At 40.8% G+C, this 26,127-nt stretch overlaps 2 protein-coding genes across 5 annotated transcripts; one reads left to right on the forward strand and one right to left on the reverse strand.

Moving 5' to 3' along the window:
- The first annotated feature begins 954 nt into the window (after positions 1-954).
- relb (v-rel avian reticuloendotheliosis viral oncogene homolog B) lies at positions 955-15,328 on the forward strand. 2 transcript variants are annotated; one of them, XM_084351513.1, is made up of 11 exons: positions 955-1,819; positions 2,057-2,077; positions 3,969-4,147; positions 7,907-8,242; positions 9,881-10,047; positions 10,175-10,266; positions 10,401-10,532; positions 10,626-10,730; positions 12,009-12,224; positions 12,370-12,441; positions 12,765-15,328. In XM_084351513.1, the coding sequence occupies exons 1-11, from the start codon at positions 1,759-1,761 to the stop codon at positions 13,205-13,207; spliced, it is 1,824 nt and encodes a 607-aa protein (XP_084207639.1). In that variant the 5' UTR covers positions 955-1,758; the 3' UTR covers positions 13,208-15,328. The 2 variants fall into 2 exon arrangements, with proteins under 2 accessions (XP_084207639.1, XP_084207638.1); XM_084351512.1 differs by having other exon boundaries at positions 956-1,819; positions 12,762-15,328.
- A 5,656-nt stretch (positions 15,329-20,984) lies between these two features.
- Positions 20,985-24,402, reverse strand: mrpl28 (mitochondrial ribosomal protein L28). 3 transcript variants are annotated; one of them, XM_084352002.1, is made up of 6 exons: positions 24,294-24,402; positions 22,750-23,046; positions 22,290-22,442; positions 22,071-22,205; positions 21,893-21,982; positions 20,985-21,703 (listed from the first exon to the last, which is right to left on the reverse strand). In XM_084352002.1, the coding sequence occupies exons 2-6, from the start codon at positions 23,032-23,034 to the stop codon at positions 21,608-21,610; spliced, it is 759 nt and encodes a 252-aa protein (XP_084208128.1). In that variant the 5' UTR covers positions 23,035-23,046; positions 24,294-24,402; the 3' UTR covers positions 20,985-21,607. The 3 variants fall into 3 exon arrangements, with proteins under 3 accessions (XP_084208128.1, XP_084208129.1, XP_084208127.1); XM_084352003.1 differs by having other exon boundaries at positions 21,893-21,979; positions 24,268-24,398; XM_084352001.1 differs by having other exon boundaries at positions 24,268-24,396.
- Positions 24,403-26,127: the final 1,725 nt, after the last annotated feature.

Below are 26,127 nucleotides of genomic sequence, written 5' to 3' on the forward strand. Positions count from 1 at the left end.
CTTAACCCACTGGTGCTGAAACATTTTGAGTTATGACCTAAATAGCCAAGCGATACAGACTTATGGCCTGCAGGAGTCCTAACGTGGGAAAAGCATTCAGCATTTGATCATAAGATTAGTCTAGCAGAAATGTTTTCTCTCTTGTGAATCATCTCCAAGGTTTATGTCTCTTCAAGACGTTTTAAAGATTGACCCAGATTGTTTTTTGGACTTTTGCAACGGTTAATAATGTAATTATGCTGTGACCCCATGTTAGTTTTTCTCTAGGCGCTCTCATCTGTTACACCACTGCAGCTGACATGAATTATCTGTTTTTGTGAGTCACTGCTTCCTCTAAATGCCTCAACTTTCGCTTTTCATTTCCTTTAAATCGTCAGTTCGCTGTCTGACCAGCAGGTGTCCCTGTTGCACCTCATAAGAAACAATCAAAGTTTGATGGAAGTTTCTAGAAGACGTCACTTTAGTGATGGCAGTTACTAAACGTGCAGAGAGGTCACTGGTGCAGTTTGACAGCTCTAATAATTTATTATGAAATCAGGAATTTCCATCACTCAGCTTGTTGGAAACAGGGGCTGCAGCAGGAAACATCTCAAACATGTTAAATCCAGTTGGGAAAGGTTTATGGAAGATAATCTCCATCAGTTGGAGAAAATAAATTGATGTAAAGGTGTCTGTATTATATAATGTTTCCATGGTAAGTCAGTATTTATGAGATAAATGTTGACTTCTTATCTCATGATTCTGACTTTTTAATCATCATTTTGTGTTGATTTATGTCATAATCATGACTTTAAAATCTCATTTCAAGTTTTTATCTCATAATTATGACTTTATTTCATCATTATGCTTATTTTAATCATAAGTTTGACTTTGTATCTACAATTTAGACGTTTTGTCATAATTATATCATTTTATGTCATGATTCTGCTTTGTTTTTATTTTTAAATCCAAATTTTGACGTTTTGTCTTGTTACGTCATAATCTTGGCTTTTTATAAATCTCATGATTTATTTCTCAGATTTTTTTTTTATTTCATGAATTTACTTTGAAATTTGATCTCAATTATGACTTTTAATCTCATAGTTTGCACTTCTTAACGCTGTCGTCAAGCTTAGTTTTCCTCTTATTTTCACTTGAAGAGGCAGAAAAGAGTTTCCATTGAAGCTGGCTTTGACTAGGCTGGATTTCAGGTCATGTTATCCTGTGTGATGGGATGGAGGCTCATTCAAATAGTTGCAGAACAGTGTATTTGCATATTCAATGAAGCAGGGTGAAAACCAAAATAACAAAAATTACTTAATGGAAAAATAAAGTTCTCCTTTTTGGGTCACGACTCTGTTTTGAGCTCGAGATGATGGATATTCAAATGAGAGACACATCACACTGAGCCATTAAGGCTGCAGCAGCAGCACCTCGGTACCTGCAGGGGGTTTTCCCATCTGGGAGGTGACGTGATGATAAGAGGGGATTTCCACAGCCTGAACCAGCCAATCAGAGCGAGGCTGCTGCTGCGGAAACACTAAAGAGGCAAAACTTCGCTCCAGACATCAGTCGACACATGGCTTCATGTCGGTTTGACACCTTTTCTCTGGTCGGCACAAACACTCGGAGCTGGTTTACAGCCTGACGAGTCTCCACAGAGCTGGTTTAAGAAAAAAAAAAAAGAAAAAGCGAGAGACGAGTTCCGACCCAGGAAACGAGACAGACACCGGAAATAATCCAGTTTGGAAAGAAGTCAAGGACACGACGGCGGAGTTGATGCTTTGTAAAGACTCCTCACATGCGATGAAAGACATGGACGCCTTCAACGGTACCTCTGGTAAGTGTTTAAGAGTTAATCCTAATATATGTGTGAGTGTGTATGAGTGCGTGTGTGTGTGAGAGAGAGAGAGATGACATCATCTCCAGGCATGTGATTTGTCAGAGCCGAGGAGCCAACACCCATCCCCGGGATCTGAGCACCGCTGCCCGGCTCTGCTGCTCCGCCGTGTGCAGCTTTATCTGTCACTGTGTCTTTATTGTCTCCACTGACTCTCTGTCTCTGTCTGTCCTGCAGAGCGGCCCACAGACTTGATAGGTGAGTACTATTTGTTTTTACTTTTTTGTTCAAGTGTGTGTTTGTGTGTCTCTCTCTCTGTGTGAGCGGCGTTTATGCAAAGTGTGACTTAATGCAGAAGTCAACCATCATTAGTGTTTCTCCTTCCTCATCTGGTGTTGTGATGTTTGTCACGTTGCCTCTGGTTTGTACGGTGGCCCTGAGGTGCACAACCAAACACCCCATAACCGCTTTATAATAACGTCATTACAAAAAGGCACATTTATAGTTGATTATGTAAACTATTGAAATGCTTTATAAACACTTTTTTCTTATTGTAAAGTTTCAGCTGATGTTTATATAACTTAATAAATACTGAGCTGGTAATGTCAAAACATGAGCTGGATGGTCAGTGTGAAGTTGCAGCTGATGTTTATAAACGTTAATAAAGCATAAAAGTTTTCGATATTGACAAATCAGGTGATATACACATTTTTGCAATTGAGAGCCGAAGTTGGACCCTATAATCAGAATAAAATCTGTACTGTATGGCAGTGAATGGAGAGAGACAAATACTTTTTTACACATATGATGTTTGTCCATTTAAAAGATGATTTTTCAAGTCAATAAAGTTTTGGTTTGTAGTAATTAAAGTAAAGTAGCATCTAGTTTTGTGTGAACTACATCGTCTGCCTCAACACAAGTCACAAACACCAACATGGCCGCCAACTCGACAGACAGAAAAGGTGCTAAAAAAGATGACAATCACGATAAATCTGGTCATATTGACAACTGCAGTTATGTGAAAGATGAGTTCGTCAGTTCTGTGAGCTGCTGATCTGCAGGAGCAGCTCTACAATGTTTATATTACCAGTTTTGGTGAGCGTTCAACAAGATGACGTCACTAACACGACTGTTGGCTGTGACAAACTGCAACTCTCTTGACTTGGAAAATTATTCAAACGGGATCAAAAACATAATTTGTCTTTCTCCGTTCACTACCATATAAAGTTTTTCTGAAACAAGGTCCCAATAACAATCTAACAATTACTTTATCAAAGCTAATATCATTAGTCAGTTATCAACAGTGTCATTGCCTCTGGTTAGTACTGTGGCCCTGAGGTGCGAGATGAAACATTTCATGAGACTCAAAAGCATCATTGAGCTTTCTCTGAAGCACTGCAACAATTAATCAATTAGCTGTCAACTACTGAATGAATTGCCAAATATTTTTATTGTCCATTAATTGGTTTGAGAACAGTTTTAGGAAAAACAGACAAGATTTTCTGATTCCAGCTTCTGAAATGTGAATATTTTCTGGTTTCTTTACTCCTCCATGACCATAAACTGAATATAAGACATTTGAGGACGTCATCTCGGACTTTGGGAATCAATGATCGACATTTTTCACCTAATGAACTAATTGACAAGCTAATTGTTAGTTGCAGTCTTGATTATGTGTTTTAATTTTACGTATTTTTATTGCATTAATGCTTCAACTGAATTTTATTATTTGTTAATCAAGCTATTATTATCTTGCTTACTTGTTTATGTACAGAAAAATATTCCTTGTCTTTATTGCGATTGCAGCTCAAAACTTATTTTTCTATCGTACAAGAAAACCTGCAAATATTAACGTCTGAGAGGCTGGAACCAGTGATTTGTTTTAACATTTTCTCATTATTCAGTTGTCAGTATTGTTTCCGGTACATTTTGTTTACGTGCTTTACCGCTGTTTTGTTGATGTTATTGCACCGTGGCTGCAGGAAACACTAGTTTCTGTTTGGTCGGCAAGTGTCACACACACCTCGACCACAGGCTGATTGGTATTTGGTATAAACGCGATAATGTACTTTCAGGGTTCTGATATAAAAAGTAATGACCCGTGTCATCCAAAGTCAGTTTTGTTCATCATCATCAATATTTATTATAGACCTCATTGAAGAAATCATCATAGAGGACAGCGAGCGCCTGGTGCCCTCCCTCCCTGGACCTCCTCGGCCTCCTGACGACCTCCTCTGCACGTCACAAACCGAGAACCACAGGAGGCTCAGACAGAGCTCCTCGCCGTCCTCTCAGCCTGTGCTGGTGGCGAGAGGCACCGCATGTCAGGTGAGTAGGATCAGTAAAAGATGACTGGGTGTGCTCTTCGCAGTGTGATGTATTCGTGCCAGTGTAGTCATCTGTGTTGTTTTGGTTTATCTGGTGTCTGAGCGGTTTCCTACGCTTCCTGGAATGAGAGTTGGCAACACCCAGGCAACGGGAGGGTGTTTGCTTCAGGTGTGGGTAGAGGGAGAGGGGGGACAAGTTTTGGGCGACTGGTGCAGAAGCAGGCCTCGACAAACACAGAGGAAGTATAATTATGCGTGATAAATCATCATTTTGAAGATTTAAAGGGACAGTTCACCCCAAAATCAAAAATACATATTCTCCCTCTTAAGTGCTTTTTATCCATCTAGATTGTTTTGGTGTGAGTTGCTGAGTTTTAGAGATATCGGCCACAAAGATGTCCGCCTTCTCTCGAATATGATGGAACTAGATGGCACTCTTGTGGTGCCAAAAAAACAGCAATGTCTCTTTTCAGAAACAACGACCCTGTTACTCAAGATAATCCACAGAACTTGTTGTCAGCAGTTTCATGAGGAAACAGTTTGTTTTCTACCAAACTTCACAGTCAGATAAGAGGCTCATGCTCGTGAAAGTAAACATAAATGGCATCCTCCTCGGCTGAGCTGTCATGTTAGCTAGCTTAGTTAGTCTAATTAGCAATCCTCTCGTCTACGACTATGCATGCTTCCTTCTGCGTGGTGATACAGCTTGTGGGTGTAGCTCTTTTATGGCTTGTCTTTATCTTAGGTAGACTACATTAATGCAAAAACAAATGACCATTAATCAATAAGTCAATTGTTAGAAAATTCAAAGACAAGTATTTTGATAATTATTTAATTGTTTAGTTTCATTTATCAAACAAAAATGTCAAAATATCTGGTTTTAGTCTCTTAAATGTAAGGGGGTTGCCGCTTTCCTCGGGTCTGTATCATCACTAAGAGAATAGTTTTAGGTTTTCGGACGAAACCTTCAGTCGGAGAGTTTGAAGATGTGACCTTGGCGTCTGGGAATATTTCAGTTCAATAATCCAAACAACACTTGGCACATTAACTCATGTTGAAAATAATCATTCGTCACAGTCCTGGTATGCATATATTTTGTACACAATCGTTGATCCATGTTGCAGCGATAAACCTGTTTAACGGCATACTGTGGTGTGACAGTTGACGCTTATCATACCATGTATTTGCTGTGTTATTATTAAGCTTTAGTTCAATCTAAAAATACCTTCTGTTTACGCTGCTTTAAGCTGATAATGACAATGTCATACCATTCCATAAGTGTGACTCAGTTAACTTCACGTTGTTAAATAAAACTTGTTAATATGAAACTCAACAACAGAGGAAGCTTCAGCCAGGCTTCTCCTCTGTTAGCTTGTATAAAGAGGAGACTGTGCAGTTTAAGAGAAGAGGGTTTGTTCATGTGTAGCCTGCAGATGGTCAGGTTTTGTTGTGACACAGAGCAGCAGTCAGGCAGCCAGGATGGTTGGGCTCTTACCATAAAGCACGTGGTTTACAGACAGCAGGGAGATCAGAGGTGGTGTAATCTGACCAGACTGTAGTGATGCCGCAGCCTGCACAGACAGGTAACCAAGGCAGAGGAGAACAGCTAAAGCTTGTTAGTAGCGAGTGATGTGCATGTGAGATTGCTAAACTTTGGGGTTTTTGTGTGTAAACAGATTTTAAAAAGTCTTTGTGGCCAACATAAGAGGCTGACACACCTCCTCGGCATGCTTTCCACAGGGAGAGGAGGAGCAGAAGCACTGTAATCTGACTCCTACTTTCAGTTTGCCGTCCTTTCTGTTTACAAGCCAAACCCTCCGGCAGGGTTAAAGGTTGCATTCTTCGCCCCGCGCCTCTTCTCCAATTGGTGGATCCACGTCAGGCTGAGCTGACTTCCTGTTTCCTGTTCGCTGGCTCACTCTGCCAGGCTTTTGTTTAGCTCTGGAGCTTTAAGACTCTTCAGAGGTATGCCCAGGCCTACACACTCGCAGATGCTCAGACATTTTTGGCTCGACAGGATATTATGAAACATGATCTCATGTAGAGGCATCACCCTCATCTCTGCAGCAACGGTTTGATAAGCTCTCAGCCCGATTAAACGGCCGCACAGGCGACAAAGAGGTCATTACTTCTTTGTTCCCTGCAGGTTTGATAATTCATATCTCGTTCAACCGATGCTTCGGATAGACTTCAGTGTGATTACTTTTTTTCGTGATGCTTTGTCTTACATCACATGGAAGCCAATTGGAGGCCTTAAGTGGCAGGGAGAGTTACAGATAGAGAAAGAGAAAGCAGCAGCGTGAAACAGAGTATATTCAACAACAAGAGGTTTGAGTGGGGACGGAAAGAGACGGTGGTCTGTGGTGCAACGCAAAAATAAGTCATTAAACTGCAGGAGGAGAAGTAGACAGACGAGCACGTTTAACCCTGCACTGATAGAAAGCACATGTATGAAGGAGAATCGTGCAGTGACTCAGTTCTGCTGCTTGGTTTCACTGTAGCTTCACCTTCATCTGATAATGGATGACAGACATCTGGTTCTCTGTTTTCTACTTTAAAAACATGCCTGTGATTGTTTATTGTTTTTTTTTTTCAGTGTTGTATAAAGTAACCAAAAGTCATACTTGAGTAAAAGTAAAGATATCTTGTTAATATATATATATATTATCCACACAAATAGTACTTGAGTAAAAGAATTGAAGTGTCTGATGTTAAGTGTACTTAAGTATCGAAAGGAAAAGTAAAATAATACATATCTACATTCGTCCAATTTGTCTGGTACGACCGATTATTGTGTTTACCATGTTTTGTTTTTTTTAATCTGCTGATAGAATACGTTCATTTAAAAATGCATGTCAAAAATGTAATGTCTACAAGTAAGTAACTACAGTTTTCAAATAAAAAGTTGAATATTTGCCTCTAAAATATAGTGGAGTGGAAGTATAAAGTAGTATAAAGCGTAAATACTCAAGTAAGGCACAAGTACGTCAAAATTGTACTCAAGTACCGTACTTGAGTAAATGTACTTAGTTACATTCCACCACTGTTATTATTGCAGTAAGTTGATGTTGTTTTCTAATGGCTCAGGGAAGCCCGTATTATATATTTAGTACTACTCAGATCTTTTATTTAGGTAAAAATACCATTTAAAAAAAGAAGCAAAAATGCTCTTCAAGTCCTGCATTCAAAGTATTAATTAAGTAAAAGTACAGATAAGTAGTAGTAGTATATGTATTACCACGTACTGGCCCCTGTGACTGATATATTGTTATATGTTGCATTATTAAATTATGTATTCATGTGTGAGTACTTTTAGCAGGAAAACACTGAGCTAGTTTTATTGACTTCATTAACAGTTTGGTAGTTTTAGTCCAGTGGTTCCCAGCATGAGGGTCAGGCCCCTTCAGATGGTCACAAGATCGATCTGAGGGGTCATCTGATGAGATCTGGGTCAAGGTAATTTTTGTTATCCCTGAGAGGCAGTTTGTTGCAAATCCAGCAGTAATACAATAATCACACAAACAATTAACACACACAGAAAACACAAAACAGAGAATGACATCATGGTATATAATTAAATCTGTTGGTCCGGTATCTGCGACCAGATGGAAGCAACTTAAACTCGCCAAACAAAGTGTGACTAACGTCAGCTACAACATCGGTTACAAAAGAGGGTTCCAACCTCAGCATGAGTAAAGTGGTTTAATAAAAGTTAAACAATGTTATTAATAAGGATGTGTTGTTTTTATTTCCACCACAGCAAACCTGCCCCTTCCCTCAGTCCCTGCCTCAGTCGTGCTCTTCCAGAGAGATGGCTCATCCTTCGCGGGGAGCGTCCTCTCCAGCCGGTTCCTCTCGCCGCGGTCGAGGCTCTTCGTGTTTGCTGGCCTCTAAGAGCACTGGCGGCGTTTCCTCCCAGAACCGGGTGGGCGACACAGATATGCTGGAGCGGATTCTGCAGAAGCCCAAACTGGTGGTGGTGGAGGAGCCCAAGGAGAGAGGCATGAGGTTTCGCTATGAATGTGAAGGACGCTCAGCCGGCAGCATCCTGGGGGCGTCCAGCACTGAAACCACCAAGACGCAGCCTGCGATAGAGGTAAGTGCATTACAGTTGAATTTGGTTTCTCTTTTGGACATTAAAGGGGGTTTACTCGCTCAGAGGCAGTTGGAACCTGAGTTGACTTTGTTTTGTGTGCACACTTGAACCCCCGATGTCGACCAGTGCAGACGGGTGGAGCTGGGAGGATGTGGGTTGTTAGTGTCAATTAGAAAGTCCCCACAAATCCCAACCCAAATGTGGTGAAGAGGAGCGGTTTATCCCCCAGCCTGCATACTAACAAACACTCCTACACACTTATCTTCACCTCATACGAACACAATCGCATTATGAGGACAGCACTTGAGGTCGGTGAGGATTTGAAGTGAAAAATCAGTGCTTAACATTTAACTCAATATGGCTGATTTGATTTTTAGCATGTCGGCTTTTTCTTCATTTGTCATTTTTCTTGATAAATTAGTACCTCAGACACTAGTAGTAAAAGATCTTGAAAGTTAAAAAGGTCAAAGTCCACTCCTCTCTCCCACAGAAAACTCTGCTCCTTAAATGCCTCATCAGTAGTCCCGGCTTTAATTCTGTGACTTTGTGACATCACACTATGTCACTATGTCACCCATTTGCATAATGTATGCCTAGCGGCTAATTTGAAACGTAAGAATTGATTTAGCACAGCTGCTCTGTTGTTGTTAGCGGTGCTGTCTCAGGTGTGTGTGAGCTGACCAATCAGAGCAGACTGGGTATTCAAGGGGGGGGGCCTTAAAGAGACAGGAGCTGAGAAAACTGATGTGTTTTTGAGCATTAAAGTATGTAAACCTATTCTAGTAGTAATCCAAAATAAAACAATGAACCTGAGAATGAGCATAAAATGAAGAAAGAAAGAAATAATTCCAAGGAAATAATTAGCATCCATTGGAAACAGTGGAGATTGAGATTCCCGCAAGAGTCATTGATAATACACAAAGAAGAAAAGGAGGATGTTGTCACAGAGGAGTGGGAACATTTAATACTTATTATTTACAAAGTTATTTATGCACAAATACAGCACGAAGAACACAAAGAAGGCTTGATTTGGCAGCTACTCTGAATTATATTTTAATATTTAGTTTATAAAAATGCTTCTGAGTTTGACGGCTCCCATCCTTTTCTCTGAGTGTTAGAGATGATGACATCACCATGTTGCAACACTTCCTGAAGAACAATAAAACACTTAAGCTGTGTCCAAATTCAGGGCCTGCAGCCTTCGAAGGGCGCATTTGAGGGCCAATTACGTCACAACGCCGCGCGAAGGCTGTCCCAATTCGAAGGCTCCTCCAAATGCTCCTCCTTCTTTTCCCTCTTTTTGGAGGACGCACCGCTACTATCCTTCGCGGCCTCCCATATCCCAAGATCCTTTACGCGCCCGAAACAGACGAAAGAAAGAAGGAAAATGGCAACATCAAGTGGTGTAGATCGTCACTTTCGCGGGCCTGGGCGGCAGAAATCGTGACGTAAGCGTAAGGGGCGGTAACATCTGGTGACGCAACCAGGAAATGCTCCGAAGGCTAGACCGTCCCATTTATCAACGGTGGACGCGGCCTTCGAAGGATGCAGCCCCTGAATTGAGACACAGCCTTTGTGTGTGTGTGTGTGTGTACTGTTTTTCTTCCTTTCATCTTCCTTTCCTGTTCTCTCCTTCAGATTCAAGGTCCCATTGATCACATAAAGAGGGTAACAGTCACCGTTTCCTTGGTGACCAAAGACCTCCCACACAGGCCTCACCCCCACTGCCTTGTGGGTAAAGACTGCCCGAATGGTTCTGGGATCTGCGTGGTGACGCTCAACCCACACAGCAACCGACGTCACAGGTGCACCTCTCATCTCTCACCTGTCTATATTAAATACTTTCTTTCTTCCACTAACCTTTTCGCAACACTAAACATACAAAATGTCCTGACAAAAATGTGTTTTTCTCCTTCCCCTCTGGACCGGCAGCTTTGTTAACCTTGGTATTCAGTGTGTGAGGAGGAAAGAGCTGGACGTTTCACTGAAGAAGAGAAGAAGCCAAAATATCGACCCCTTTAAAAGTAAGAAGGATCCTAACACGCAGTTATTATTGTCATCTCTCTATACATCTATACATTTAAAGGATGTTGAACTGTTTCATTGTGACTCAAAAAACAGACCTCATGATTGATTTTTTTGTGTCTTCGTCCCTCAGCTGGTGACTCAAAGGGCATCGAAGACATGGACATGAACGCAGTGCGTCTGTGTTTTCAGTGTGAGCTCGAGTGGGATGACAGCGGAAAAGACTGTCTCAGCCCGGTCGTGTCCAACCCCATCTACGACAAGAGTAAGACACACCACCGTAAAACTCCATTAAGACGTATGTTAATGCATTTCTTGATTCTCACACGTTGTTTTTCACGTTTTGTTTTGTTGACAGAGGCCACGACGACATCGCAGCTGAAGATCAGCTGTTTGAACCTGTACAGAGGTTCCTGCCAAGGCAAAACGGAGATCTACATGCTGTGTGACAAAGTGCAGAAAGGTAAGAGGAGGGTTTTGTTTGTGTTAATTTTATTGCACTTGTTAAAAATACTACGGAGAGCTGACAAAATTAGGCTCACACAGCAGAGAAACTCAGTCCTCACTGCAGGAGTTAAGTGTATAAACATGGTCTGCTGAGTCAGATACATACCACACCAAACGGCAGACGTTTAGAGTGCGATGATGATGTGTAACTTTAGTTAACGGCTAATAAAACAACACACTGTTGAGTCGAAGTGAGGCATACTTCTCTCACTTTGTTTTGTTGACATTTGATTCGTCTCAAAGAGGATGTGCTTTTGACCACTGTTTCTCTTTTAACGTGGCGTTTTCCTGTGTCTTCATTTTTTGACACATTTTCCCTCGCTACATTGTGCCATTTAGCAGTTTTTGACGCTGATAAACCAGAAGTTCAGGCAGCAAATCGTTGTCCTCTATGCTGCCCTGGAAACTCTTTTAAGAAATGGTGTTAGTCATATAGCAGAGCTAGTATTTAACTGGATTAGATGCCATTGCGGTTTGTGGTTTCCAGCAGTAACAGTCACAGTTAAAATGAGCTTCACCAAACATAACTTTTGACGTTTTCAGCACTTTTTGTACATATATTTATATTTGATGCGGCCAAACAAAGTTGTGTTGTATTTTAATAAGCAATGACAATAAAGTATCGGTGTATCGATCTATCAACACAGGGTTTGTACAGCATTTTAAGAGTAAGCACTTTTCAAGCTCCTTTAAGGTGCCTTAACCAAACGTTTGCAGACTCTTGAAGCCTTAAATGTTGCATGTTGCATCGGTACTATTTTATGTTTTATTTATTTCAAAGTTTACAGAGTTCCTTTATACCCACAGCAATCAACGTATATTACGTATACAGCTGTTCATATTCACTTTGGATGGTTTGATCCATTTGGATTAATTTCAAAGATGAAAAGATTTTCGAGTATGTGCCTGAAAATGAAGCCTTTTCCAAACGTTCACGACTCCTAGGAACCCTGCAAACAGGTGTTTACTGCTGCGTTTTTGTCATGAAAGGTAACATTAACATTATAAATGAATATTAAGTATTATAAACATGATTTGTACACCACCTCACATCTTCAAATGTTATCTCACTGTCGTATACAACACTTAGTACAGTCAGGACAATAGAAAATCTAAGTAATAGGCACACTGGCAACAACTCGGACTTGTTTAAATTTAAATCAGAAAAATACACCTATATTCTCCGGTCCTTTACCTGTTTAACGTGGCTCTGTGTGTTGTCCCTGATCCACAGATGACATAGAGATCATCTTCAGGCGAGGGTCGTGGAAGGCGAGCGGTGAGTTTGCCCAGACGGACGTTCACCGGCAGATCGCCATCGTGTTTAAGACTCCACCCTACCAGGACCAGGACATCACAGACGAGGTGGAGGTCAGCGTCGCCCTGCGCCGCCTCTCGGACCAGATGGAGAGCGAGCCTATTGTCTTCACGTACCTGCCACACAACCCAGGTGAGTCAGGACTGAACAGAACAGAATTATCTGTCAGGTTACTGATGGCACATGAAATGGTTATAATTTACCTTTACTAGCAGATCATTTTAAAGCCAGAAACAATACCAGGAGATTAATTTAAGTATTTCTGTCCTCATGTCAGATCCGTATGAGGTGAAGCGGAAACGGAAGATAAAACCAGACATCAGTTTCAGAGATAAACCTTGTGCTACAGGTGAGTCTCCCACGTTGCCATTCCCTCTCATCATTTTCTTTCGTTTTCTGATATGTAGAGGCATTTAGGAGGTAAACTGATTCAATGAAGTAAGTTGCCTTTGGTGTTTGGTCATACTGCTCATCTGTAAAATCACAGGTATCACTACTAATATTTAAAATTCTGTTCTGTAAGCTGGAGTTTATTCAGTATGATAATAATATATTACAGCAAGAATCACATGTCATGATCCAAGTATAAAGTTCTCCCTCTAACTGACGTGTCATCATATTTCTAACAGGTATTTATTGTTTCTGAAACACAATCTGTTTCTTCTCCAGCAGCAGAAAGTGCACCTGCAGCAGAGCAGCCCTTCCACTTCCCACAGCCTCCGATCATGTCTCCTGACGAGAGGCTTTGTGCTGCCCAGCCCGTGACCTCCGCTTTCGGGGAAATGTGCTTCAACGAGCACCAGGACTCAAACAACGGCAACGACAGTGCCATCATTAGTCAGTTGCTAGAGAGTCCTTCATTTTTTGACATGTTGGGCGACCCGAGCTTCACCTTGTCCATGCTCTCCGTCTTTGAGCAGTGCCCCGATGCCAACCCCACGTTTGCCAACATGGACATGAACTATAACCAGAACTTTGGCTCGTACCCTCAGGACTTTGCCCAATACAACGAAGACCAGTTCAACATGCTCGTCACTGAGAACCAGACTCCGCAGTCAGAGGCACAGGACAGCCTCTCCAACATGGTTCAGGTGAAGACGGAAGAGGATCTATGAGGACGGGACAGTCGGGATCTTGTAGCACTTGCACACCATCTCTGTCCACTTTAAATAATATTGAAACATTTTGGGAAATGTGCTTATCACCTTCTGACAGAGACGGGCTAGCTGTGTCTCCTGTTTCCGGTCTTTGTGTTTGGCCAAGCTAACCAGCTGCTAGCTTCAGCTCAAGTGGCAACCTCTGGCACCAATGTCAAAAACTGTAGTTCCTCAAATGGCCACTTGAGGCTGGCTCCGAAAGTGAGTCAATCCCCCCGGAGCTTTACAGCAGAAATACACATTTACAGCCTGGTACAGAAAAAAACGAGTTAGTCTCAAGAGCTAATTTCGCTGTTCATGACTGTAACTCGTTTGAATTATATTATCAGCTAGCTGTTAGCAACAAGGTAGCGGATGTAGACTGTTGATATAATCCTGCCATTGTGCGCCTTCTGTGTGTTACTGTTTTCAAAATCCCAGCCGCTACAGGAAACAACAACAGCACCTGAGCTAGCAACCTACATGCTAAAAATTGCAAGTTACTCTAAGGCTAACCTGGTGCCAACGGTACAAATGTAAACAAGCGAGCAGCTGTTTTTCTTTTTGTGGGGATTTAGCCATTTTAATGCGAGGGCATTGCCTCCCACATGCAATACAAATTCCCCCTGATACTGTTTTTCAGGGAAACCCTCGCTGCATCCTGGGTTCTCGACAGTTGTGACTGGTTAGGGTTAGAAATACAAAGCAGCCAGAATTTTTTATGCCTCCTCGCCGGCGACAGCCGTTGCCAGAGGCATTATGTTTTCGGGTTTTCCGTCCATCCTTCAAACCATGACATTCATATGTCAAGAACCAAATAAGGGTATTTCTTTAAATGTGGTAAAAAAATTGTCCACTGTGACTCAACAATGATCAGATTACAGTGTGGTAGCCAAAGGTCAGAGGTCAAGGTCACTGACTTGACGAAACACATGGCTATAACTCAAGAATTGTTCTGATAGTTACGATGAAATTTTACACAAATGTCTTAAAGGATAAAGAGATGAAGTTATGATGTTTGATATCCAAAAGGTCAAAAGTTAAATGTGCTGTGACATCACAATACTCTGCAAAAAATGTTCTGGCCATTATTCGACGCCACAGCTCAGGAACAGCAACTTGACTGGTGCGCAGAGTCATACAACCGCGAGGGGGTCACTTTAGTTCTCCTTCCTCCAGCGCTGACACAGCATTATGCAAGACTAGCAACTATGTTTCATTTGGCAGGCTTCAGCTCCAGCTCTTGGTGACGCAGTCTGGCACTGCCAAGATGGCGACAGCTTGGAAAGTACGTCCATGCCTTTATACATTTTGCGCTTCGGCTTCATATTTTGCATACTTGGCACAAAGTGAATAAGCATATTTCCCAAAGTGTTGAACTTAACCCTTCGGGGGTTCGAGCCAAACATGATTATGTTATGAAGCAAAAGCCGTCCTTTACTGTGAAATGTGTTTGTAGACTCATTTGGTGTCACAAGTCTGCATCTCTGTCTTTGTCCAAATGCCTTGCTGGTCGAGGCCTTAGCAACCAGGAGCAGGCTATCATTCCTAAATATTAAATGCTGCTAGCATTAATCATCAGGCTTTAAGTCAGAAAAAGGTCAGCATGGAGCTTAAAAAGTGAACTCTTGACCGTATTTAACTTGGGAACAATAGAAACCCTTTCATTAATTGCTGTCTATAGTTAATCATTGATGGGGTAAGACTGAAATACCTGCCATGTCATGTTTATGTAAGAAGTGTTTAGTTTGCTTTAGCTTCATTTTGGGGACCTGACTTCCTGCTAGACGTCTTGTCACCCGTGTGAATGGATGTAGTTTTAAAACACAAAAAGTCTCAAGTAGTTTCAGGTCTGTTCTTCCCACTGTTCTTGTGTGTCACACCAGCTGGCTTGTTTAATATTTAATCTCCTTAAACGCAATAGAAACCAGTCGTCCTCGTATTCATAGCTGTTTGTGTCAGTTCCTTTTGTTCTGCAGTTTCCCTCTCGTGCCAGGCATTCAAATTTCCACTCGCAGCTTGTCACAAGTCCAACCCCGCCCCCTCTCTGTAGCACGTTAGTGTCGACTTTAAAAATAAAATGTAAGTCTGTGATATTTCTGTCATGTCGTTACTTCCTCTGAAACCAACTACTGCTTTTGTGATGATTTGTCAGATGTCAAAAGAGACAATAGAGTCTCAAAAAGGGAAGTGGACACTTGAGAGTGACCCATCTTCAGCTGCCTGCCTACACACATTCCCAACCTGCTTGCTCACTTACAAAAACACTGAATCTTGGCAACAGCCGGCTATGGTTTTATGCTTTTAACAGCTGAGCTTTAAATGCCATCATTGTCACAAGACAACGTCGAATAACTCGAAGTAACAGAGAAACACTCAGATGAGAAGCATCCTTTGTTTTTTGTTATCGGACACCTTGCTGGCCCGTTTAGTCGCAGCGTCTTAACCTCACACGGGCAACAACAAAGCCTTTTTATTCTCAAAAACTTGGCTGTCACACCTTACAGTAATCCAGGCTGAGAAAATTCTCTATTTCTCCTTTCAGTTTTTTTGCGGAGTCTGTTGTAAGACCACAGGCTTCTTGGGAAACTTTTAAAGCCACTTGTGAAATTTTCATAGATTGAGACAGATTGGAAAATTCACTTTAAGTTGACCTTAATGTCAAAGTCCAATTTAAAGGCTGAATGAGTAGGATTTTCCTGTAAAACATGTATAGGCCCATACAAAAATAATCCCTCTTAATCATCACTGATGACGGACTGGAAGTTGAAGTATGTCAGCGATCCCTACCTTCTTCCTGTTTTTTCTTATTTTGCTGTGTTGGGGACACCCCCAGTATAAACATGTCAACCAGGTGCCACATCGTAAGAACGCATCCGAGAGGAAGCGTAAGAAACTACGAATGTTGTGTCTACAAACCGCAGCTGACAAATTCTACTCATCCTGCTTTTAACATTTGTGAGCAAGTTTTCTCAAAGTTAAGTTAATTAAAAGCATATCACTGGAGTAACTGCTGCTAATTGTAGCTGCTGTTAGCTAGTAAGCTCAGTCAGCCATGCAGTTAGTGGTCCGTACTAGAGGCATGAAGCACTAGGGGAGTGTTCTGGTGTTCACACCGCTAGCACAGGCAGCTTTGGACTGGCATGGGCTGGGGCTAGCTGGTTAGCATGCTAACTTCAGTAGATATCTCTGCAACAGAATACATAGATGTCATAACATCAAAACAATTATTTCAGATCCTAACACTGTTAATAATTATTTTTTAAATCGATTAATTCATTATTTGTAAAGTATATACAATATCAGAAAACAGTGGAAGAACCTCCTGGAGTTCAAGATGACTTCCTCAAAATGCGCTCTGATTCACTGACCAGTTGACAAGTGGACTTTTTGTTTCAGCTCCAGTCATCGTCACCACACTTTGCTCACTCTCACACCCACAAAACCAGTTTTTACCGAGAAGTAGACAAACAATAGTGGAAGATGAATCATTTCAATATTTAGCATTGTTAGTAGTCCATCTGCGCTCCGGGTAACCTTGTGAGCTGCTGTCGCTGCTGCTGCTGGTAGTGTGCTGGTTGGAGCAGGTGTTTCAGGCGCCGCCCGTCACTGTTGACTTGACCTGAATACACATCGTTTACAGCCACTGGGAAACTCCACGCTGGGCCGCTTTCCAAGGCCTTTTATCTAGAGATACACATGATTTCCTGTGAAATGGTACCACCGTACCCTGCTGCCGGGACTCGTTCAGGCAAGTCCACACCATCAGTTTGAGCACGTGGTCATCATTTCTAATGGCCCAATGCAACAGTTACAGTAAGTGCTAACAGGAAGTTCATGCAGGTTTATTTTGGTATGAGGTGTCGTACAGACATTTGTAGCCACTCGGTTTTAAAAGAATAGTTCAACATTTTTGGAGATGAACCTGTTTACTTTCTTTTTCTCATGTTTGTACAGTTAGGATAAAACTAGAGCTCACACAGAACAGAACGGCTAGCCTGACTCTGTCCAAAGACAACAAAACCTACTTACCACTGGCAAGTGAATAGTTCAGCACATCACCCCCCCCCCCCCCCCCCATAAAACCACACTGTGCTGTTTCTACACTTACACAAACAATACAAATGTCTTATTTAATTAGCTTTAGAGGTGCTGGTCGAAGCTAACCGACTGAGAATGGTATCAATTTTCTCATCCAACTCCCAGCAAGAAAGAAAATAAGCGTATTTCAGAAAATGTGAAAATATTGTCTTGTAAGGCAAAATGTACCATCTACAGTAAAGCAGCTGAACACCTCCAAGTAAAATCAGGTTTGCTTTGTAGTGACATTGATAATTGTGATCAAAGGCAACTGTGAACTTGAACCCATGTCCTTCTTGTTAAAAGGATCATTTCCATGAGACTGCACATGAGAAGACCGCTTAAAATGGTCACATGGCGGTTATAAGTCACTTAAGGTTACAACGAGGAACTTTCAGTTTTCAGGCACATTTGTTTTGGAAGCGAAGTCACTTTAAATATTACAGGGACGGACATTTTATTTCAAGAATGTGTTCTTGGAAAGCTCAGACATGATATGTGCTCCCCCTACAGTAAAAAAGGTTGCAGCAACCTCATGACCTTGAACAAGGATTAGACAGGACAAGATGAATATTTCTGTTATTACAGCAGGCGATGTAAAGGTGAAATATGTAAGAGTTGGCCACCTGTCGAATTCATTCAATAATATCATATATCATGAAGTAACCTGTGGCTACTGTTAGCTAGTGAGCTTTGTTAGCCGTGCAGCTAGCAGCCCACATGGAGCTCAGAGTATCAGGGGGACTGTTGGTGTTCTTCATCTTCATCTCTTCATCGTTTTCAGGCTCAGAGCTGAGGGACCCAGCAGAGACCAGCTTGACAACAGGATGCTACCATGACTCACAGGGGCCAGGGCTAGCTAGTTAGCACATTAATATCAGGAGATATCTCTAGTTTTATATAGATGACTTATACATGACACACACCTCAGCTGTGTGATTTATTATTTTCGGATGTGTCTGTTGGGTTCTCGGAGTCTCTGGGGATTACTGAGCAGACAGGTTGAGTCATCTTGTGTGGTGGAAAACAAGCGAACATGGAAATTATGTCACAAAGAGATTAAATCAAGGAGCTCGTATGATTAAAACTTTCAGATGTGCCCTCAGCAGTGGAAGGTGTGACTTTCACTCAGAATAATTCACACCAGTTCACTCCTTTCACTGGAGTCACACCCAGGTGATCACAAATGTTTACAACGAGCTTACTGGAAATTCACACACATTTAATACTAACCCTACAGGAGAAGGTGATATGGATAAAACATTTCATATGTAAAACATATGTATTTCTATTTAGCAATCTTTCTATTATGAAATAATATCCTATATATCTTGGAAATCATGTGACAAACTTTTTTTTTCTAATCATAATCAATCATAACAATTTTTGCTTTTGACGTCATTTCTAAAAAGCCTCAAACTATCTGGACAAAAAACTTTTATGTAGGTGAAGCTTCAGTTTAATATTCACTGTGTAATAGGTTTAAATCATCCAAGGCTGCTGCTGGACCAGAGGATGCCATTTTTCCGCACCATAAATCTAAAGTTTTACTTGGGTGTCATGTGTTGTTGTTGGTGGGCGTGTACGCAGTCACCTTGGGCCACGTCTGATTGGTGAGCATGACTGTCACACTAGGAGGACGGCATGAATCTGTAAAACCACTGACACACTTTATTTAAATGTGGGTCAGACGCACATCCCGCAGCAAAATGAATCGCATCATTAATCATTCAGAACTACCAAGGACCACATTAAACTCACAAAAATATAGATATAGTAAAATGGATCTCATATCCATTGAATAATTGATTCCAGTTTAGTTAAACATTATAATAAATAACCAGAAACAAAAAAAAAAGTATAGCTGTGGGTGATGGGAATGGGATAAGTTTTACAGATAGTTGGCCACCGATTAAAACTTTGACCTGATGATGAATAACACTAAAAGTCATGGGACCACAGGGCACTTTGTTAGCTCAGTTGGTGGAGTCCACATGTGCAGAGGCTGTGTCCTCGATGCAGCAGCCCAGGGTTTGAACCTGACCTGTGGCCCTTTGCTGCATGTCATCCCCCCTCAATCTCATCCTGTTATCCTGATATCTCTCTAAACTGTCCTGTCTAATAAAGCCATGAAAAGGCCAAAAAAAGAAAAAGTAAAAGAAATTGCTGAGGTTAATACAATACATCCTGAGGAAAATATGAATTTGCGCATCAAATTTAATGGCAATCTATCCTCATGTTGGTGCTAAAGGAAAAATAAGAGGATGACCAAAGTCATTGATATTCATCCTATCAGAACTGTGAAAGTCTGCAACCAAAGGTGCTGGGTACATCGGGTACATCTTTTCTACAACTGACTGAGTTGCTGTAAAAGTTTGATGCACCTGATTGGAATAAAAAATCAATATTTGGCCAAAGGTGGACTGGAAATGGCACTGGTAAGGTAAAGTAAATATTTACAGAGTAAAGGTAAACAGGGATGAGAGAGAAATGACTACAGATGGAAGTTGCTGGTAAATGTGACGCAGACTTCTCATTTTTACGGTTTCATATGAATTAATCAGATTAAATACAGATGTTTTCTTTACGAGTCGAATATCACTAACTCCTCAAGCCTTGTTTAGCTCAGGAGATCGAAGATAAACCATCCAGATGTTCCTCTAAAATCTGACTCCCAGCAGGGAAATATCACCAAATTTGGCCCTTGGTATAGTTTGTTTTTGTTAATATGAATTATTTGCTGCTCACTATATGACAGGGTAATTCCACACTGCGGTTGTATCTATATAAGGAGTAAATCTCTCTGTTTACAGGTGCAAGGTATAATTTTGTTCCCTGTTGCCTGGTTACAACACCCACGGGAGTCCCCGCATCAGTAGGGACTCCCCATCTTACCATAATAGCATGTTGCAACCACAGAGTGACACCAAATACAACAGACACATGCCAGAAAGAAGTGTCGAAAGCGAAACCAGGCGACAAACGGCTGTTTTTGTGTTTTCATAAACCCCTGTGCGTTATTTTCCATCGTCAACTCGAGCCCATATAAGGACTGTGGCCGCATCAGCGCTGCAGGGGCAGATGTGTGGATTATTACGACATTGTTTGTTTTGAATGCAGGGCGACCTCCACCTCTAACACGGAAATGCTGAGAAAACAGAAATCTTTACAGTGTTCAGAGCCAGAACACATTTACCCTCTGTTTGCAGGTGGACATATGGTGTGAGATGGTTCAGTGGGTGGGCTTGATTAATGTCTGAAGTTCGTTATTTGTAACTTGATTATAGTAAAACAGAGTAGGCTCCACAATACAAACAAGTTGTAATCTCCCACTGAAGTAAACGTTGATTCGCTCATTTAAAGCATTTTGGTTCCATCTAATGGTGAGACGCAGACATAGCATGTTCTGGTTTGTACAGTACAACCTTCAGTAGAAGCCCTGCAAAAATCTTTTAGTTTGAAGTACAGAAACATTAATATAATTAACTGTGACTTCATGGATTTACAACATCACAAAGAACTGCAGTTGAGGATCAGCCAGCTGGGCTGACACTGGTACATTTACATGTCAACATAACGGTTGATAATGCGTGTCAAAACAGAAATGAAGTCTTTATCCATTAAATGCAACTACAAACAAGGCTTCAGTCAGCCAAGAAATACTCTGGCGCATTACCCCTCGTGACCAAAACACACTTTTATGTACAACTTAAACAGATAAGATAAAATGTGTTGATACATAAGATTGACAGATGCTGGTAGGCAGATTTTGTTACTGCCTGACAGAAGCAGCCCAGCTGTTTTCCCTAGTTTCCAGTCTTTGCTGTTGAACTATTCCTTTAACTTCCACATAAAATCATGCTATGACTTAGAGAATTATATAATTAGTGAACTGATTTCATAATAATTGAAGGACAGATGAGCAGAAACAACGTTTAAGAAAAAAAAATCTTTTATTTTTGTTAGATATTCTGTACAGGGGCCTTATATCGCAGCTGGTTGAGGAGTATTTACACTGATGAAGACGTCTCCCTTAATCTTTAAATGTCTACTCAGTGTATGGATCTTAAATTCAAGGGGAAATAAATAATCGTTACTCCAACATGACCTCGTCATTTGTGTCCACCTTTGTGTCGCTCCCAGATGGAAATAAGAGTCCTCCCGGGTGTACAATCAGTCCTGAAAAAGTTTCAGAAACTTGGTGACTCCCACCACCACCTGGAGAAGCTTGACAGTTCAACCTACTTAATGTTTCAGTCTGAAAAGCTGACTCTGGTCCGGCTCAGATGGCTCAGGTGGTCACTTCTTCTCTGTGAGGTGCGGCTCTGACAGTTTTTGGATGTGCAGCTCCTCCACCAGGTTGTCCACATAGGCCTTGAACAGAGGCTCAGGCTCCTGATAGACAAGAACAGAACAGAGTCAGGACAGATTCAAATTACAAAGCAGCATTTGTTTCACATCTTTCAGGAGTCTGTAAGTTTGGGGAGAGATGTGAAGTCAATTTCTCAGATTTCTAATGCATTTATTCTCACTGAAAACTGAAGGTATCTGCACTCTGTGTGTTGTGTTTCAGGACTTTGTTACCTTGTGCTCCAGCTGCCTCTGTTTCTCCATGGCCTCCTCCAGACTCAGACCCAACCACTCTGCCTCCTCCTCTGGGATCTCAAACTGCTGCTGATGGCAGAAAAACAAACATTTGTTTTTTTTAAACACATTTTCTTTCCCTGCATTTAGCATCACTCAGTGAACACGTCCCACCTACCCTGTATTTGTCGTACACCTTCTCTCTCTTGACAGGGTCGTCGGGGTAAAGCTTTGTGTTTTTGTGCGCCAGGCGGAGCAACATGGCCCTCTTCAGGTCCATCCCCAACTTGGAGTTCAGGTCTGCCTTTGATGTCTGAAAGGAGTTGGACGTTTACAGTCATATAAAAAGCACTGTAGGAAGTGTGTTTTTTGTTGCACAAAAGTGGTGTCCTCTTACTTTAAGAATATAAAAGTCGAATCCATGGGCAGCATCGATCAGGTCCAGAGTGCGCGCAGTGACCTCGATGGTGAACTTGTGGTCGAGGATCTCGCTGTATAGCTCTCTTTTGAACACCTGCGGTTTCCAGGTCTTCCTCAGACGAGTCGACAGCTACCGAAAGAGATCATCCAGAATTCAGTAACAACACAAGATGGATGGACTTAAGTATGATGTCCAGAACATTTCAGAAAAATCTATCGCTCTAAATAACATAAAGTGGAGTTCAGGGTTGAATTGCTTGACAATATTGTATCAACATGCGGATGACCTTGTCAAAAAGACAATTAAGTCCACTTAAGCTGGACTGTGTAAACCCTGATACAGACGCACACAACTTTTAATGTACTTAACTGATTTCCAAGACAATAAAAACAACAAACAGAACTAATGAAAGAAAATCACTGTCGTGGAGACTCACCTTATCATTGTTGGCGTATCTGAAGCCTGATACCCAGCCCTCTCCTCCCCACAGGCCGTCCTGCGACTGTGGAGGGTAGTAGATGGGGATCGGGACATCCTGCACGCGCTCCTTGTGTCCTGTCTTTGGGTTGCGTTGGTACTCGACTCCAAGAGGCCTCCAATGGACTGGGGTGGGTTCTTTCTGCTCAAGGGACTTGAGGTAGTGTTTAGGGAGACGAGCGTAGATGCCCTGCTTCAGCTTTAGGGCATCCCAGATTTTGGGGGCATATTTATGAAGAGGCATAATGAGTCAGATCTGGAAGACAGAATAAGGAACATGTCCGGATCAAACAAACAACAACATGGACAACAAAACTCAGCTCTGAACCAAACAGGGCTGCAAATAAAAAAATACTTTCAATATCAATTAATAGGCCAATAAGATTCACAACTGATTAATTTTTTAACCAATAAAATATCAAAAGAATGTGAAAAAAAATTCTGAAGTCTTATTTTTTTATAATTGTTTCTTTTGTCCAACCAGCAGTCCAAACCCCAAACACTCCTTATTTATGTCTATATCTATGATAAATGACAAGGAAAAGCAACAAATCTTCACATTCTAGAGGCTGGAACCAGCAAATATCTGATATTTATGATTGAAAAATTATTTAAATCGACAAATCTATTAATCGGCTGATCAATGCAGCTCTACGACATCTTTGCGTGTATTTAAACCTCCTTTGCTTGTGAAAGAGCTCTTTGGCTTTTCTTCCACAAGCAGGAGAGGCTTGAATAAATACCATGAACTCTTTAAGTTGATCCAGGGCTAAAAAAGGAAAGGGCCTTTCTGTTTTTAGTTCATTTTTAGTTAACAAGTTTAATTATTAAGGTGGTACAGATCATTTAATACACCAGACATTTGTGTTGAGCTGATGAACTGATTTAGCTGAAAAATTAATTTCAATTTCCATAATAAGCTGTTTTACTCATCTATCAAGAAGGATTCACTGCCACAGCTTTAAAAATGTTTAAAGTATTTTGTTTTTCTATGTTTTAATCACTATACACTGAATATTTTGGCTCCTGATCAGACCAAGCAAATACATTTTTTAATTGTTGTTTGTTTGCCAATTTCTTTGATTAGTCTATAAAATGTCAGAAAACAAAATAGTGATAAAGACCCATAACAATTTCCCAATACTCATTTTGTCTTCCTTACATTAGAGAAGGTTTGGTATTTTACTTTAAAAGTGACCTTAATTATGAATCAACCATCGAAATTGTTGCTGATCATTTGAGCCAGATTAACCTGCTAATTTATAGGACACCCCATAAACAAATGGGTGTCTGAGTCCCAGACACCATTATAAATATTTAGAGAAACTCACAAAGTGAACTTCCATAACATTAGGCTCGTTAGCATGTTGCTAACTGACAGCGGCTAACCGCACAGGTATTCATTGATTTACTTTGCTAAACAGGGTCTCTATGAGTCTAACATAAAGCTGGAAACACGTTCAAACGTCTGTCTTACCGGGTATTAACTAAACAGTTACCTACGTCAAATACAAGGTAGGTTTTCACTCCACGTTATCCCAAAATCAAGCAGGCAAGGACATACATCATGCATTCTCCGCTACACAGTCTGACTTCCGCTTTCACCGGCCCGCCTACACAGATGGAGGCACATGATTGGATGGTGGCCAAGTTCTCACAGATGATTGGCTTTCACGGACTATCAATCAAACACTTCTTCCGGGATGTAGAACCGGATGTAGATTCAGAGTAAATTCCGCTATAATATGTGCAAAATGGATTATTATTCATTTATATTGTTTAAATCCTCATGTTGTTCTGATGAAGAACACAACAAGATACAACTGTTTCAAAATCACAACAATATTACAAATTAATATTAACTAGATTAAAGTCAAATTAAATGTGTTGCATTATTTTTTGGGGACCAACAATATTTAAACAAAATAAAAACACAAAATAAAAATTAAGATATGTCACGGAATGAACAATCCAGTGAAACACTAAAACGTACCAATATCCATAACTAATTTTGAGTAGTGTATATTATTAGTTTAATTATGACACATATAGTCTTTGATACATTACAAGTAAAAGTAATGCACGCATGAGGCCTGAGTTAATTTAGAGATAATGCTTAAGTGTGAGTGTTCGTAATAGTTTAAGAAAGATGCATTACGTGTGCAACGTTATGTATGTATGGATGTGTAAGAATACGTAAGATGATCATATGTTTTGTATATAAAGTGTTATCCTGCATGTAAGCTGTCATTTAAACGTGGTTAAAGTACTTAAAATGTGATGGAGCACAAAATAGAAATACACAACTAAAATTGTACTCAAGTACAGTACATGAGTAAACAAGGTTTGTGAAGAAAAGTACTGTGGGAAAATTTTATTGTGAAGTGTTAGAAAGGTGACAGGAAGTAGATCCCGTGACGTAGACAGGGGAGCTTCACTGCTGTAAAACGTGAAAATAAACACGACTGGTGAGGTTTTACGTGTTTAAAATGCCAAATGTTCACCATTATTTGAAACAGTACGGTAATAACAGACAAAAACAAAAAGTATAAATTATGAACTAACTGATTCCCATATCCTTTGATCAATCAATCAATCATAAAAATCAATCGTACTCACGTCGCCCGAAAGGTGGAATTGAACCACTCTGCCGCTAAGCAGCTACAGGTTTGAAGCCTGCACCCCGGACCACCGAGGCTCATCCGGGCACTTTAACAAAGCGACATCAGGTGTATTTATACATGATACCAACGAGATCATTCTCAGTCATGGTGTCATCTTAAAAACTACAGAAACTTTACATTTAGCAGAGAGAGCTCGTACACACAACGTACAACCACATCCCGGATGTCCTAAAGCAGATTTGTTTCAAATAAACACAATAAAAGCAAACATTGTCTGGTTTGTCCTGTATTATGTTAAGCAGACGCATTGTGATTGGCTGTCTGGCAATAAAAAGGTGGAGCCACATTGCGTCGCTACAGGTTGGAGATATGTGCAGGAATAAAAACTGTTCCCAGAGGAAAGGTTGTTTTTTTAGATCTAAGCTTGAGAACACAAACTGGTGAACGTCTTTGCTTTTACTTTTAACACTGTATTTCAAACAGGGCTAAGGAAGTACAACATTTTACATAAAATATATGCAGTTAACTGTCTTGTTGCTAAGTTACAGATGTTGCTATGTCTTATACCTTTTGTAAAGTATAGAAACAATCTCTCACCTTAGATATATTGTTTGTTACTATTATAATCCAGATGATAGCGCTCTTGAGTATGTGATCACCTTCATCATACTATATGCAAACATTTTTATTCACAAACAGATATTATCTAGATC

Source organism: Pagrus pagrus (assembly GCF_965226575.1).
Source record: "Pagrus pagrus genome assembly, chromosome: 4".
Lineage (NCBI taxonomy): Eukaryota > Metazoa > Chordata > Actinopteri > Spariformes > Sparidae > Pagrus > Pagrus pagrus.

Bases quoted from the DNA above. Each gene is read 5' to 3' on its own strand.
- relb (XM_084351512.1), top strand. From the start codon at position 1,759: ATGCTTTGTAAAGACTCCTCACATGCGATGAAAGACATGGACGCCTTC. The intron at 8,243-9,880 runs GTAAGTGCATTA...TCTCTCCTTCAG, and splicing joins AGACGCAGCCTGCGATAGAG to ATTCAAGGTCCCATTGATCA. The intron at 10,533-10,625 runs GTAAGACACACC...TTTTGTTGACAG, and splicing joins CAACCCCATCTACGACAAGA to AGGCCACGACGACATCGCAG.
- mrpl28 (XM_084352002.1), bottom strand. From the start codon at position 23,034: ATGCCTCTTCATAAATATGCCCCCAAAATCTGGGATGCCCTAAAGCTG. The intron at 21,983-22,070 runs GTAGGTGGGACG...TTCTGCCATCAG, and splicing joins AGGTGTACGACAAATACAGG to CAGCAGTTTGAGATCCCAGA. The intron at 21,704-21,892 runs GTAACAAAGTCC...CTTGTCTATCAG, and splicing joins AGAGGCAGCTGGAGCACAAG to GAGCCTGAGCCTCTGTTCAA.